General features: G+C 38.0%; 1 protein-coding gene across 2 annotated transcripts in view; it reads right to left on the reverse strand.

Annotated features, from left to right (window-relative positions):
- The window catches only part of tnr (tenascin R (restrictin, janusin)), a 178,379-nt gene that overhangs the window by 78,324 nt on the left and 84,029 nt on the right, over positions 1 to 16,026 (reverse strand). For both annotated transcript variants that reach the window (XM_039654780.2, XM_039654779.2), the window contains exons 4-5: positions 5,702 to 6,245; positions 2,124 to 2,597 (exon numbers count right to left, since the gene is read on the reverse strand). In XM_039654780.2, the coding sequence (XP_039510714.2) occupies positions 2,124 to 2,597; positions 5,702 to 6,188 (961 nt within the window). In that variant the 5' untranslated portion in view covers positions 6,189 to 6,245. The remainder of the gene's footprint in view (positions 1 to 2,123; positions 2,598 to 5,701; positions 6,246 to 16,026) is intronic.

Genomic DNA, 16,026 nt, shown 5'->3' on the forward strand with positions numbered 1-16,026 from the left:
TTTTTGTATTGATATTCGAAAGACAATATACGCATTTAGACTTCAGTTAAAGGGTTAGTTCACCTGAAAATGATGTCATTAATGACTTAATGACACCAGCGTCATTGAACGCAGATTGACAACAGAACCGGAAGAGAATACAATGCCGAATAAAGTCATAGTTTTTGTTCAAACCCACTGATGTCACATGAACTACTTTGATGATGTCTTTATTTCCTTTCTGGACAAGGACAGTATACCGCAAATACATTTTCAATGGAAGGCCAGAAAGCTCTTGGACTAAATCTAAAATATCTTAAACTGTGTTCTAGGGGTGTAACGGTATTCGAACCGAACCGAAAAAACGCGATACAGAACTCACAATTCGAATCGCAATAAATAGCATCTGAATTTAGGTTAAAAGTCTAGGCTACAACCTTTCATGTCATAGTAATGTGCAGCTCCATATATAGTTTACAGCATTAGCAGATTTTTTTTTAATCCTTGTGAAACGTTTAATTGTAGTTGAATTAATTTAAAGACAAATTTTCCATTAAACCACTGTTTAAAAAACAAACAAAAAAACTATTTTAGCTTTCCAAACCGAACCAAACCGAGACGTCAAAACCGTGGGAAAACCGAACCGTCAGTTTTGTGTATCGTTACACCCTTACTGTGTTCCGAAGATGAGCGGAGGTCTTACAGGCTTTGAACGACAAGAGGGTAAGTTATTATTGGCATAATTTTTGGGTGAACTAACCCTTTAATAAAGTGGCTTGTTTATCTGCAATTGGCTTAAAGGGAAAGAATAGACACGATCAAAATACTTTTTTGTATTTTCTCAAACAAGTTTTTGCTATGGCTTAATTTCTTCTCTGATGGATTTTAAATGCTCAAAGAACACCAAGTGAGTCAGGCATTAAATATTCACTTGCAATAAATAAGACAGAAAGTGTGAATTGTCCAGCGCAAAGTCGTTTCCTTGGGGAATGTTTAACTACTCTGCTGTACTGTGTCAGTACATAAAGCTTTGGTAAGTGTTTGTAATGTTAAAATGATTAATTTTGTTTTCAATTTAACAGAACACCACATGTAATTGCTGCAAATTAAGGTATGAATAACCATATAAATTACAGTAAAAGATCGGATTTATTGTTTCCTTAAAGAATTTATTTATTTTTTAATAGGTAATAGGGTAATAGGGTCTTCTTAACCCTTTATATGTCAGGTCAGAGCTCACTCTTCCACCGGGACTCGTTGAGAAAGTTCGCTTTCTACATGAACTAGTTCAAAGTTCAGTTCACAAACTAGTTCAGTACATAGTTCATACTTCACAATTTTGAACTAAGTTCACGGTTCCAAAAAACGAACTAGATCATAGTTCTTTTTTTTTTTTCCATTTGTTACTTATGTTTTTAAATTATGGCTACAACCCATATACAACCACTACAGCAATTATTTTACCGGTGGGCAAAGTTTGCACATAAATGTACGATTTTACCCATCTTCACCGAACTTGTCTTAAAACTGATCATACGATGCGACGCCTCCTCGATGCGTTGTCAAGCTCATGCTACTTCTTGCCTTGATGCGTGTGGAGGCGGTGCGACACTGGTGTATGGTGTTGCCAGATTGGGAGTTTTTTTCACTACATATTAAGGCCTGTTTACGTGTGTTTTAGCCGAGTTTTCGCCTGTACGGCTCTATAGAAATCTGGCACCCTATTGAAAGAAGTTAAACTGAAAGAGCGTGCGTTCACAGACACCAGAATGAACGCGTTCAAAGTAACGTTCATCAGGCAGTAATACAGTACGTTCAGTTCACGTTCGCTCACTTTTTTGTGCACTTTGATGCACTTTTTTGGGCTTCAAAATCTATGGTACCATTTACTCCCATTACAAAGCATAGAAGAGCCAGAGCTATTTTTTAATATAACTCCGAAAATGTGTTCGGGCTGGAAGAAGAAAGTCATATACACCTAGGATGGCTTGAGGGTGAGTAAATTATGGGATGATTTTCATTTTTGGGTGAGCTAACTTTTTAAGGCAGACTGGGTATACAGACATGTCAAGTAATGAAATATATGTAAATCATTAAATAACAATATATTTTACTGTACTCAACCATACACATTGAATACTGACCTGAAGCGCAGTCATCCCCTGTATATCCCTCTTGACAGGCACAGAAACCATCCTTACACACCCCTTTCTGGCTGCAGTTATTAGCACAGAAGATGAGAGAGCAGTCTTCCCCCAGGAAGCCGGGTCGGCACTGACAGGTTCCGTTCACACAGCTTCCTTGATCTGAGCAGTCATTCAGACATCTGCCCTGCGAGCAGTCCTCGCCAGCATAGGCTTCCTCGCAAACACACTCACCATCAATGCACAACCCCCTGTCAGAGCAATCACCTGGGCATCGTGGCTCCGAGCAGTTCTCACCGCCAAAGTTAGGGTCACATGCACACTCGCCTTCGATGCAAATGCCCTGGCCAGAACAGTCATCTGGGCAGCGTGGTTCAGTGCAGTTCTTGCCAATCCACCCTTCTTCACAAACACACCCACAAATCTCCATGCTGAAGGTGCCATGGCCACACTGAGGGACGAAGTCCAAGCGACCTAAGAGAGAACAAATATGTTGACGTTAAAGAAACAGTTCACCCAAAAGTGAAAGCCATCATTTTACTCACGCTAACATCATTGAGAAATTTGACTAATGGTGACTGTTAAAGTGCCCCAATTATGGTATTTTAAAGGTTCCTAATTTTGTTTTGGAGGTCATCTACAATAGGGTTTACATACATTCGATGTCAAAAAACACCTTAATTTTCTCATAATATAAATTGCATATCAGCATATATCTCAGAGTCTGAAAACGGTTCGATCGAATATTCACTCTCTCTAAACCCCTCCTTTCAACAAGCCTACTCTGCTCTGATTGGTCAGATGGACCAGTCTATTTTGATCGGTGTACCACTTATAGTGTGTATCGGAAACGAAACACCGATTGCCGTATCTGAATTTCAGCTCCAGAGGCTTCTTCAGCGCTCAATACACAGTAATATGAACAGTGACCTTACCGTTGATTTTACGGTATCAATTCCAGAGCAAGTCCTCGTCCTTTTAAGTGCATGCAAAGTGGATTCGCAGTGCTGAAAACAGCATCTTCTTGACATGTCGACAACACAAACCAAACGCTTCCAGGACTCAGCTACGACTAGAGTCTCTGAGGGTGGGTCAAATTAGATGTTGTTTGCAGGCACCCAATGAAGACCATAGGCTGGCATTATGCTATTTTGTTACATAGCTAACAGGAAATGAGACTGGAATTGCTGACGACTTGTTTCAGAATCGATACTTTCTTTTAGGAGATAAATTTAATTGTTGTGCATTTTGATCTTTAAAACTTTACACTCACAAATTATACACTGCATGAAAGGTAATATTCCAAAAAGCATAATAGAGGCACTTTAACACCGTGACTGAATAAGTAAATTTGTGATTTAAATAAATAACTAGTAACCAATAGCATCCTGACTAGATACCTCTCCTTAAAGTGCGCTTTCTTTTTTTTTGGACTTTGTTTAAAGAACTGGACCTGTTTGGTTCATGAATTAATCATTCAGATGGGTTTAGTGACCTGGGTCAACTGATTCCTAAAACTCTATGATTTTAAGTGTATAACGACTCAAATTACATTATCATTATGGGTGCCAAAACAAGTTAGACCATTTTAAAATAATTTTGTTGTGCTTTTTTGGTCCACATTCATCTAACTTTTAATTATCCTGAACACTCCTGTAAACATGTCCTTCAAAAATGAATGCATTTTCCTCAAAAGAAACCAAATTAAAGATGTTTGGAACAACATGAGTTGGGTAAATAATTCAGAAGAATTCAAGAATGCACACTGGGAAAGCTTTAATTTTCATCAGGTTGGAGTAAAATGAAACTGAAGCAGAGAAAATAAATAATAATTTTAAGGCAATATCTCGCAATCTTATTTGTTTCAGCACATGCCTGGTTTGATTCAGCAAGCAGAGGACTTATCAAAGGCTTGAGGGGAAGACCTATCCAGCAGCAGTGCTGTAATTAATCTAGTTCACAATCTAACCTCATTTGTATAGCTTAATATGACGTCCCCTTTACTACTGCAGTGTTTCAGCTGTTTTTAGCTGCCCTGAAGGGGCTCCACAGCCAAGGTTTGCAGGTGTGAATCCACTCGAGTGCCCCTTTGAGACATTAAACAAGCACAACACTACTATCGTCCACAGTTCTGTTGTCCCTATGGGTCATTGCACAATACAGCCTTTACTTCACTTAGCACTGCAGTCACATCATAACCGACAGAAAGACCAGGATGAGCCTTTGTTTTCGTCCACCAGTGAGTCAAAGCCATTGCAACTGATTCAAGATTCAAGAAGTTTTAATAATCGGTTGTTAAAGACACTGTCTGTTAATAATAAATCCATGATCTTTGATTACGTTTTTTTTTTTTAGCTTAGATCAAGTATATTTATCACTGTGTTTACAATATATGAAGAGTTCAGATGCAAAAGCCTCTAAATTCCTTTTGAAATTTTCTTCTTTAATGATGATTTTTATCAAACTTGTATATTTAAGTTCAGTAATTCCACTTAAATGGCAATGAAGATTACCTATTAATTGTCATTTAAGTGAAATGATTGAACTTAAATATACAAGCTTGATAAAAATGACCATTCTAGAAGAAAATTTCAAATGGCACTTAGAGGCTTTTGCATCTGAACTCTTCATATACATGCTACTTACATAATAAGTGTATTTAGCTACAGCAGGACATTAACTTTTAGATTTGTTGATTTGCATGTTATATTTTGGAGCTGTGATTTTCTCTTTTTCTTGTCAAAACTGCTAATTCTCTATATACCAATTTTGCATGCATGTAATCCAAAGGCCTCTGATAAATTAAATTAATACACAACCATTGAAAAATTTGGGGTTGATAAGGGATGTTTTTTAATGTTTTTGAATAAAGTCTTTGAATAAAGTTATTTGATAAAAGTACAGTAAAAACAGTAATATTGTGAAATATCATTCCCATTAAATATATATATATATATATATATATATATATATATATATATATATATATATATATATATATATATAAAATAGAAGGCAGAATTTTTTTTGCAATATATAATATATTTCAGCAATATAGAATTCTATAGAAATGTGGTGGTCTGTTATGAATAGTTAAAAATAACAGCATTTATTGTAATATTATAAATGTTTTTACTCACTTTTGATCAATTTAATATGCCATTGCTGAATAAAAGTATTATTTCTAAAAAAAAAAACTGTCCCCAAACTTTAATGGTAGTATATAACTTTAGTTTACCTTGAAATTTTTTATTAAAGGAGAAAAAAATATGAGTATGAACTGTATTAGCTTCAGAAAAGCATGCATTGTTGATACAATCTATATGAATACAATAAATGGCATAAGCCCCAATTTTATCTGATCTAGTCTTTAACCTAAAAGGAGTTTGAAATCCCTGATTTAAACATTTAAGCTTAAACATTTTGAAGTAATCTTTACTTAGTTCAATCATAAACAACATTTTATCTGTTAGAAAATACCATAACAGAATGCATGCTTGAATGAGCAAATCCAGCCAGGTCACAGATTTTTTTTTTTTTAATACTGCAGTATGTACACCTCAGAATCTTAAACTTACCCATAACAGAGCTTTCTCCGCAGCAGCTGGAGCTACACTGTGCTCGAAGCAGGGACACCTCCCTCTCCAGCATCTCTATGCGGTTAGCCAGCTGTTCCATGGTGGAAGCCGCAGGACAAGCACAGGCCTGCTTTGGGATATTGATGCGATGGGTGAAGGTCACCTGGCTGTCCGAGTCCACTGTCTCTTCTGTGTACTCTGTCGGCATCTTGTCACTACCAGTTGTACCTTTGTTTATCTCTGGGCCTGGTACAGTGTTTAGGTCCACTGAACAAAGTGACTCTAGAGGTACATTGATGTTGTATACATGATTGAAGATCATGGGCTGGGTCTGGTTGCCAGTGGGACCCTCACCTTCTGGAACCTGCCGCCTCACCCTTGTGGTCCTAACTAGTTTGCTGGTGGGGTTAGGAACAGCTAGAATCCCGAAGAACAGTAGAGCCAGGCTCATTATTGAACCTTGTATTGCCATGGTGCACCCCCACATCTCAACTCAGGCACAAGGGCGAGATCATCAACTCCACAAATAGACCTCTGATTGGCACTGTGGACAAGAAGAGACCATTTTTTAGCTCTGGAGAAAAATTAAGACAATAACAGGGCTCAACAATTGCAATATTTTCACTTGCCCTCCTAATACTTTCACTGGCCTCAAAACAAATATGATACATTTTATATTTGTTAAATTTAGCAAAAAAAAAAAAAAAAAAAAAAAATTGTAATCATGGGGTTGGACTTTGTCTCAATGTCTATGGTATTTATAGCCTATGGTGGTTATAATCACGGTCTGATGTCATTTTCAATACAATTGATAATTATAGGGCATTATTTGATTGACAGTTGATTGAGGCAATTATGGTGTGATGAAGGCATTTCTATCTGGCCATCCTGCAGTAAAAGAAAGCTAAAGAGATGCTGTCTCCTTATAAACCCCTGGTGTCATTGTAGAACAATGACAAAATGAGTGTTCCCCGATGCGTCAACGACGCTTTGGGAACGCCTCCAGTGTGAATGCGTCTAAAACATCTATGTCAACAAGTCCAAAGGAAAGAATGAGCGCCACGAGCGGATGACATCATGACCAGGAAGAGATAAAAGCACAAGCCGGCATTAACTTCTGTTGCCTCAACAAGCAATTAATTGATTAAATGTTAATATCATTATACTTGATCTGTAGATAAAGCTCTATGGTTTCGCATAAATTGACTATCTTGCTGTAACTTAATCATGTTCCTTTCTACCGTGTGTCTAATCACAACACTGAAAAGCATTATCATTGTTCTTCACGCGCACAGTAACTGAAATTCAAAACTGTTAGAAGAAAAGGCTCAGTAAACTATTGCATAGATAGATACTGTATAATCCAAATATATCGATATGTATTTCCTTTGTGCTTTGAACTTTTCAATGCGGACTCGAAGAGCTGTGCACTGTGACTCATGTTGCTTCAAGTGCATCATTCAGAATCAGCGCATAAGCGCTGTGTGCAGCACATTGGAGTCTTTCATTATCATATAATACCTTTGCCCAATGAAAGATTATCAATAGCCTTTTTTGTTCTGTTCTGTCCTATCTATCATATGTTGCTGCCTCATTAAACAGCTGTGCTATACATTTGTGCTATATATATTCTTAATTTTATAGTAGACTATAAAATAATTTATCTTTTTGATTTTTATCTCGTTTTTCGATGTATTTTACAACAAAACAAAGAGCAATGTGTAACGTTTTACCAGATTTAGTGCTACACTTATTGTCTCTTATTTGTTCCCCACTAAATATTTTTTTTTTTCACTAAATGTTCTGATTTTATATTGTTTTTCTAGACTAAATTTTACTGAGTTACCCACTAATCTAGTTTATAATATATTTTTTGTCATATTATGATAATATTTTTTTATTTGTTGTTTTTCTTTATAAGGCAGTTGTCTGTATTAAGTAGATTGTGTTTAACACACATCAGTTCAACACACAATTATTGAAAATTCTACTTTTTTTTTTTTTTCTCGTATCGGTTGATACTTTTCTGGTAGGCTATATATCTAAGTTACCCAGGAGCTCAGTTGACATAGGCTTAGCTTGATGAATTGAATCGTTGAACACAGCAAGAGAGAACGCAACGTTAGCCAGCTTGCTAAAGCTCCGGTGGAAAATTATTAGCTAGAGCTACAGAGGCCATAATATTTTTGACTCATGACTGAATTTAAGTTTCTCCAGCTCTCCCCAGGTTGGCAAAAAAATGCATCAGATTTATGCTTTAAAAATGTAATGTTTCCGAGCATGCCCCCGGACCACCCTAGACGGGAAATATCCTTCTGACCTTTTTCACCCTTGACCCGTATTCATGCCTGGTCTCCACCTCTATGTAACCCCTCCACCTTAAAAGCTATATCAACTTCAACAATGTATATTCCTTAGTCAGACTTGGGTAAGATTTTTGGACGAAGTAGACTTAGATGACAGTGCTGAAAGACTTGACAAATGATTTCAGCTACCCACAGCTTGTATTCTCAATAAAGAATCCTGCTGAAGTCTCCTGGTCTTCGCTTGTGAGTTTCCTACACTTTAGAAGAAAAATGTTCACAACAACATCATTCTAAATAATGTAAAATGTGATTTTAAAAAAGTATCGATACTAGAGGTTGGAATATATCAGTACTATTTGGTGAAAAAAATATCGCAATAGTTGTATCAATATTTTTGCACATCCCTAATTTTTTTGTACTGTCCATTTTTTATAGAAGGAACAGTCTCCTTTGCTCCTCAGAGATAACACCCCTGCAACAAAATATTAGGATTTGTTTATAATGTTCAGCCCATGTATATTTATATTTTTGTATATAGAATATTTCCTTCCAGGAATATAACAAGGCATTCTTGTGATTTTAACAAATGTAGACAATGTCAGTTTGGTGACACACAGCATAATTTGGAAGAACAATGTTGAGAAATCCAAATGTTTATGGGAAGTGACTGGCCTTGTCAGCTAATCCAAACCATCTCACACTGGCTCCGTTCCATCATGCCCTTTTTACTGTTGATCCCTGAAATAAAGTCAACACAAAGACACACCTGGTATATATATATATATATATATATATATATATATATATATATATATATATATATATATATATATATTATTTTATATTCATTTGATATTTCTAAAATTTTAGAGAACGCTTTCCCAAAGCTTTCCCAAAGCTTTCTCAGAGAATTTTGTTGATATAGTTCATTGATTCAGTGTGGAATTTTCTTTAAATCTTCCTTAATCCCTTATCAGCAACAGAACTCAGGACAAGAGTAAACTGTAAAATAAATCACAGAGTCAGACTGACACCTGGTCTTTGGGGCTATGGTCAGAATGATAATCTTCACTGACATTTTCTATTTTTCATGCACTGGCAGACATCCTCTTCTCTACCGAAGAAACACTTTTTATCACTGCCCAATCACTTGGATAAAAGTAGAAGACATTTATCCAGTGCTGTATAATTTCTTATGGAAGAATTAATTTGTAGAGGCTTTAAAGAGGACCTATTATGCTTTTTTTACATTTTCAACTTTCTTTAGTGTGTATTTAGTGTTGCTTTTTGAACATGAAAAAGGCCTGAAAAATTAAAACGCATACAGTAAGTCCACTCCAAATGATGTAAGGTAGTATATCAGTAAACACAGTTTCTGAACTGCTTGAAAAGCCTCAATTATAGTCTTGAGTTTTCTTCTCGGCATGTAAGCATCAAAATAGTACTAATTTAATTAATTCATGTCCAAGGCATACACAAAAAGGCAGGAAGGGCCTGGTTGAGTTGTTTTAATAGTATACTTCATGTTTCCACCCCAGAACTAACGCGGTGATGTTTACCGAAAGGAGGGGCCTTAGAGACAGGAACTAAACAAGGGTGCGTTTCCCGAAAGCATCTTTAGCCAACTATGGTCGCAAGTTCCGTTGTTATCAGCATAGTTCAACGAGTCGGTGTTTCCCGAAACCATCGTTCCAACGAACATTCGCAAACAGCATCGCAAAGTTGTGTGGTTTGAACGACAGCTCTCGACTTGTGGTTAGAGGAATCTTTTCTATATTGCATGACATTTGGAGGTAATAAATCCTAATATTTAGCAAAATAAGCAAGCTGACATTCAGCACAACCGGCGTCTTATATTTAGAATACATACAAATGGAATTTACGTCTTTTAGTTTGTCAAAAGATTTGAAGTACCGTGTTTGAAGAGTGCGCATGTGCGGACGTGCATCCTATGTAAGAACGAGCCAAATATTGATTCTGGTAATAAAGGAAAACAACTGAGAACAATTAGAACTAGTCCTTAGATGACATGTCTGTAATTTTTATAAAACAAATCTAGCGTTAATTGGATCTCAAACAGTTTCATTAAAGGTAGTTATTGCTCCATCACGTGCGAAACCAACGTGGTTGAACGATACTTTGCGACAGTGGGTTTCGGGAAACAGCCGTGACTAGCTAGTTGATTTTTCCAAATGATGCATCGTACTATGGTAGTGAATCAGCGAACTACGTCGTTGTACGGGAAACGCACCCCAGAGCGTTAGTGACAGACTGGGAAGGGAGGTGCTGTAACAATGAAAAATATGTGAAATGTTTTTGTAACATACTTTTTTGAAAAAGTAGGAAAATCTATTCTAGTACAAAACAAAAAAAAAATGCATAATATGGCCTCTTTAAACTAACCATCCAAATTTATTTTAATATGAATTAAGAATTAGTCAGAAAAGAATGAATACATTCCTGTAGGGTTGCCCAATCATATATTCCTGTCAGATTTCTATCCGTCGGAGTGTGGGGGTGTGTTAAAGCGGGTTGCTCTCATTTTATTTGTGGCACTGTACCCTGGAGCAGGTGGCTTGTTAATTCCACCTCCAGCCTGCCTCTTACATGACTGAGTGGAAAACTTCACTTCTCATTCGCACAGAAGTGGTCTGACATTACACAACCAATTTCACACCTTCTACATTTGCATAGTAGTAACACAGTCTGCTTCACAAATTCCAGCCAAAACAATGCTGTTTTAAAAAAAAAAATCAAAAAAGCATTTAACTGTCAAAAAAAAAGTCCTTTTCTCTAAACTGTTGAGATTTGAGAAATGTCTTTCCTATGGTCTAGACTCAAGTATTTTCTCTAATGGAGAAGATTAGAAAGGCTAGAGAACCATACAGAAACTACAGACTACTGAAGAGACTGTCACACTCTCTCTCTCTCTCTCTCTCTCTCTCTCTCATGGATTGCTGTGTTTTTTTATCCATGCCGCCTTCAAAGGAAAAGTCAGAACGAGTCATGCAGACAGCTCTGCGTTTATCTTGTTATAATGGGTTGATGGGAAACTTTTCTTTGACTGGAGATCTTGGCAATGCCAAGCAGTCCATTGCCTTTGAAGAGAATGGAGTGCCATCAGACTGAATGACGAAAAGACTCAATTAGTAGAGCTCTCAATTAAATATGACAGTGAAGACCACAGGGCCCGTTGACTGTGCCTTTGTTTTTCTTTCAGTCATTCAATGGTTGTCCACATGGTAGAACTGCAATCAGAACTGACAGTGTGAGTGTCTGTGTGAGAAAGAAGTGAAAGGAGAAAACTGTTTTCAACAATGATAAAAAAAAAAATCAAATGTTTCTTGAGCACCAAATCAGCATATTGATTTCTGAAGGATCATGTGACACACTGAAGACTGGAGTACTGGCTGCCGAAAATTCAGCTTTGCCATCATACATTCCCTTTCGTCCTGGGAACTCCAACGTGTCGTCTTTTTTTTCCTTTTTCCTAAAAGAGCTTCACGGTGTGTTCGCGTCCTTTTCAGGATGTCGTTTTACCTGTGCGTTTCTGGATGAGGTCAACTTCTCCCCGCCAGCTCCCCCTCCAGCGCAGCCTACCAACGCTAGATTGAGGAAGTCTGGTTGCGAGAGGGCGGCCCAACACGCTTAGGCGCCCCCGGCCCTTCCCGTAAAAGGAAGGAAGGGAAGCGACCCTGAGACGGGTGACCTGGAGAAGAACTGGGAAATAGCAGCAGATAGCAGCGACGCTTCCTCAGTTGCGTCGCTCCTGTTGGCCCAGGGAGGCAGAGACCAGCTCATGAGGAGGCAGGGCTTTATGCCTCGTCTCTTTCCCTCCCTTCGCCAAGGGGCAGCCCACGGGCCTTCCCTGCCGTCTGCCCCCCCTGTGGAAGCAGGTCGGTGGTGAACTCCACATCCAGACGCCGCTTTCGGTGGCTACATTGCCGCCGGAGCCGGGTCCGTCTTCCACCTCGCTGCCCCTCCGGGTCTATTGGGTTGGTACCTAAAAGCCTGGCTAGCACTTCCGGGTTCGTCCTGATGGCTCATCCGCACCATTTGGTTCAGCTATGCAATTCAGTTTGCACGTTGGCCACCCAGGTTTAGGGGCATCCACTTCACCCGTGTGTGGTCAGTGGACACCCATCCTGTGGAAAGAGATCGATGTCCTGCTGGCGAAGGACGCAATTGAGCCGGTCCCTCCTGCCGAGATGAGGTCCGGGTTTTATAGCACCTACTTCATTGTACCCAAGAAAGGCAGTGGGTTATGGCCAATCCTGGACCTTCAAGTTTTGAATCGGGCCCTGCACAACTCCCGTTCAAAATGCTCACGCAGAAGCCATTTTCGAATGCATCCGTCCCGAGGATTGGTTTGCAGTGATCCACCTGAAAGGCGCATAGTTTCACGTCTCAATTCTTCCTCGACACAGACCATTTCTACAGTTTGCTTTCGAGGGTTGAGCGTATCAGTACAAAGTCCTACCCTTTGGGCTGGCCCTGTCGCCCCACGTCTTCACGAAAGTCGCGGAGGCGGCCATTGTTCCCATGAGAGGACAAGGCATTCGCATTCTCAGCTATCTCGACAAATGGCTCATTCTGGCTCACTGGCGAGATGTGTTGTGCGATCACAGGGACATGACGCTACGGCACCTCAGCCGGTTGAGGCTTCAGGTCAACTGGGACAAGAGCAAACTCTGCCCCGTCCAGAGGATCTCTTATCTCGGTATTGAGTTGGACTCGGTCGCCCAGACGGCGCGCCTCATGGAGGAACGAGTCCAGTCAGTGCTCACCAGCCTCAGGTCCTTTTGAGGCAGGACTGCGGTTCCACTGAAACAAATTCAGAGGCTCCTGGGGAATATGGCAGCCACAATAATGCCATTTGGTCTGTTACATACAGTATAAGACCGCTTCAGCACTGGCTTCACGATTGAGGCCTGAGGCGGGCATGGCAGAGCGGCACGTTCTGGGTCAAAGTAACCCTGCACTGTCGCCAAACCTTCTCCCCATGGTCGGATCCTGCATTTCTTCTGGCCGGAGTGCCCCTAGTCCAGGTTTCCAGGCATGCTGTGCTTTTCGCAGATATTTTTATTGTTTTGATCAAACAAATACAAACTTGGTGAACATAAGAGCTCTCTTTTAAAAATAATAATAATAATAATAATAATAATAATAATAATATAGACCACATACTTTTGAGTGGTATATGTGAAAGGAGTCATTAGTAACATTACAAATTGTGTCAATTTCTTGAGATGAGGATCTATTTTGACATATTATCATGCTATGATTTGGGCTGCAAATGTGCTCATTGACAAAATTACATTAATGTTTAAACAGCTGCAACCCTTTCATTCCATTTACTGATATAACTTAAAAAGAAAAATGTATATAAATACTGTATAACTATTTCTAAAATAACTCTGAAATTTATCGACAGCCCTACTGTGTACCTTTTCCCTGGAAACCAATAATGTAATATTACACAGCCAAGCAAATAAATTAAAGATTTTTTTTTTTCAAATACTGATCTGCAAATGTTCTGCTTTAAATAAATGCTAGTGATGCTGCAGATCTGTAATGGAGGAATACATGCAGTAGAAATGGATGTTTTATAAACTAAGAAAAAAAAAACCAGTTGCATCATTATGGCCTGAATTGTATGTAGGAAGAGCTGATGTAACATCCTGTATTATAATCCCTATTCCTTGTTAATTAAAAAGCATTCCGTGGCTGTTGTTGCTGTTGATAAAATTTGACTTCCTTTAGAACTATGCGAAGTTAGAGAGTTGTATGATACAAGTCTAAGTATAATGGCAGGTATAATGGTATAATTATAGTATAAGAAAAGACAGGAAATTGACAAAGTCTAAGAAAGATATGAATGCGAAGCAATCTCTTCTCATTGCTGAAAACAGCTTCAACTTCTTTCAGTGAGATGACGCATTCTTGTTTTTCAAAATAAGAACACATGCACCGCAATTGAGATAATGACAACATAATTTAGGTATTTCAAATCTCTTTCTTCTTCTTCTTCATCGAGAGTTACCTCTAACTCAAGATGTTCAAGAAACAGAAAGTAAAGATATTAATATATAGCAAAATTTGAGATGATTTGTATTTTCTTTCAGTTCTCTTCAAAACAAAACTAAATAGGAACATAAAACTATTTTACTCAAAACCGTTAAGTTGTTGACAGTTAAAGACCAAGCAAATATGCACCAGGTGATATAACAAGCTTCAAGTGGTCAGGCTGGGTTTTCAAACATAAACCCTGTTGGTTTCAAAAACCAGCTTGGACAAGTTGTTAAAAGAAAAAAAACAGCTTAAGCTTGATTTTCCAGTAGTGTGCATTCTTGAATCTATGAAATCTTGTGATGAGCTCACTTTCACCTGCAAGACATCCATTCTTCAGAGAACACAAACAGACCACTGATTGAAATGTCAGGGCTGAAAGCATGAATGACTGTATTTCAGGATCTCAGAATTATGGCTTTTCCACATGTTCAGCTGATAAGACTTACATTCAAGCCTGTGATGTAGCATATTTGAATTTTCAAGCAGTATCCTGATGAATGCCCCCATGTCTTCAAAGATTGCTGGTAATTCTCCTGTATCCTGACAATTCTCCTATGGTTTAGTAAATGTTTGTTGTGTTCTTAAGCCATGATTTGTTTAGAGAGAAAAGCAGGGGACTTGAAAGAAAACAGAGCATGCACAGCCGTGTTGTGATAAAGACATGTAGCCCACATGATGTTAGGGCATCAGGGGGTCAACAAAAGCATTAACCTCTCACCAAGATAACAGATGGGAATGTTTGTTGGCTTCGCACTGTATTTGGAAAAGCCTTGTTGATAATGGAAAGATAGCAAGGAACATAAATGTTCACCATCATTTAAAGTGCTACAGTGCCGACCTGATGTAAACGGTCTCTAACAGGTCTTAAAGCGTGAAAACGCCATTATAGATGAAACTGGATAAGATAACTTTAAAACAGCGACAAAGTCTGCCTGACACAGTTTTAGTTGAGAGTGAACACTGCTTGCTGATTTTCTGAGCAAAATAACAGACACAAGGCTTCAATGAGACCCCTTTGCCTTTTTTCTTTCCTTGTTTTTCTGCTTTTCAAAATTCCAAGTCTGTTTTCCAGTTCATATAAAAATGAGAACACATTTTCATGACCTAAACACAAGTGTCTCTGCATCAAATAACTAGTCTGTAGGTTATGATTCATTTCAAGTTTATTCAGTGGCAGATTCTGGCATAAATAGTTCTCAGATCAACATTCACTTAAATGCAATGTGCCATCACTGATGCATTTTATATATATCTGCAATTTTATTTGGTTTATTAAAATGTACATTCTTATACGATTTTGACCTTTTTAACATATTACCAACACTCACTCTGCTATTTCACTGAGCTAATTAATGTCAGATATATTTATATATATATATATTTTTTTAATTATAGCTGAATTTAATTGTATTATTTAACGGTACACTATTTACAGTAACTGTTGGCCTCTAGTGGTTAATAAACAAAATTGCATGAATTTTACAGAATAACAGCATTTTGGTTGTGCTCTGTGGGATTGTGCAGATGAATATGGTTATCTATCCTACTGCTCATAAAAAAAAATAAAAAAAATTCAATACTAGGCCATAGCTGAAGATGTTACTGCAGCTGTACACATTAATAGTCACAGTACTTCCTTGAAAATAAATTTCAGCACAGCACTTCAACAGCCCATGATGAAATGACCATTCATAAAATATAATACTCTGACTCTAATACTCTAACTCTGTTAGAGAGCTACATATGGCAATTTATACAATTTCTTAATCACATGTTGAGTAATAAAAATGGCATCTCTGTATCACTATTTCAAATCCCTCAGTTCTCGCCTTTTCTGAACGGACAATCTAATGTTGATTCTTGTTTTATTACATGCTCTGTTGCTCTGTTCTGATTTTTTTTTTAAACCGGTGATTTTTCTTTAATTTAGCTGCTCTATGTCAACCT

This window comes from Pimephales promelas, chromosome 5 (genome assembly GCF_988280905.1).
Source record: "Pimephales promelas chromosome 5, fPimPro1.hap1.1, whole genome shotgun sequence".
In the NCBI taxonomy this organism is placed as follows: domain Eukaryota; kingdom Metazoa; phylum Chordata; class Actinopteri; order Cypriniformes; family Leuciscidae; genus Pimephales; species Pimephales promelas.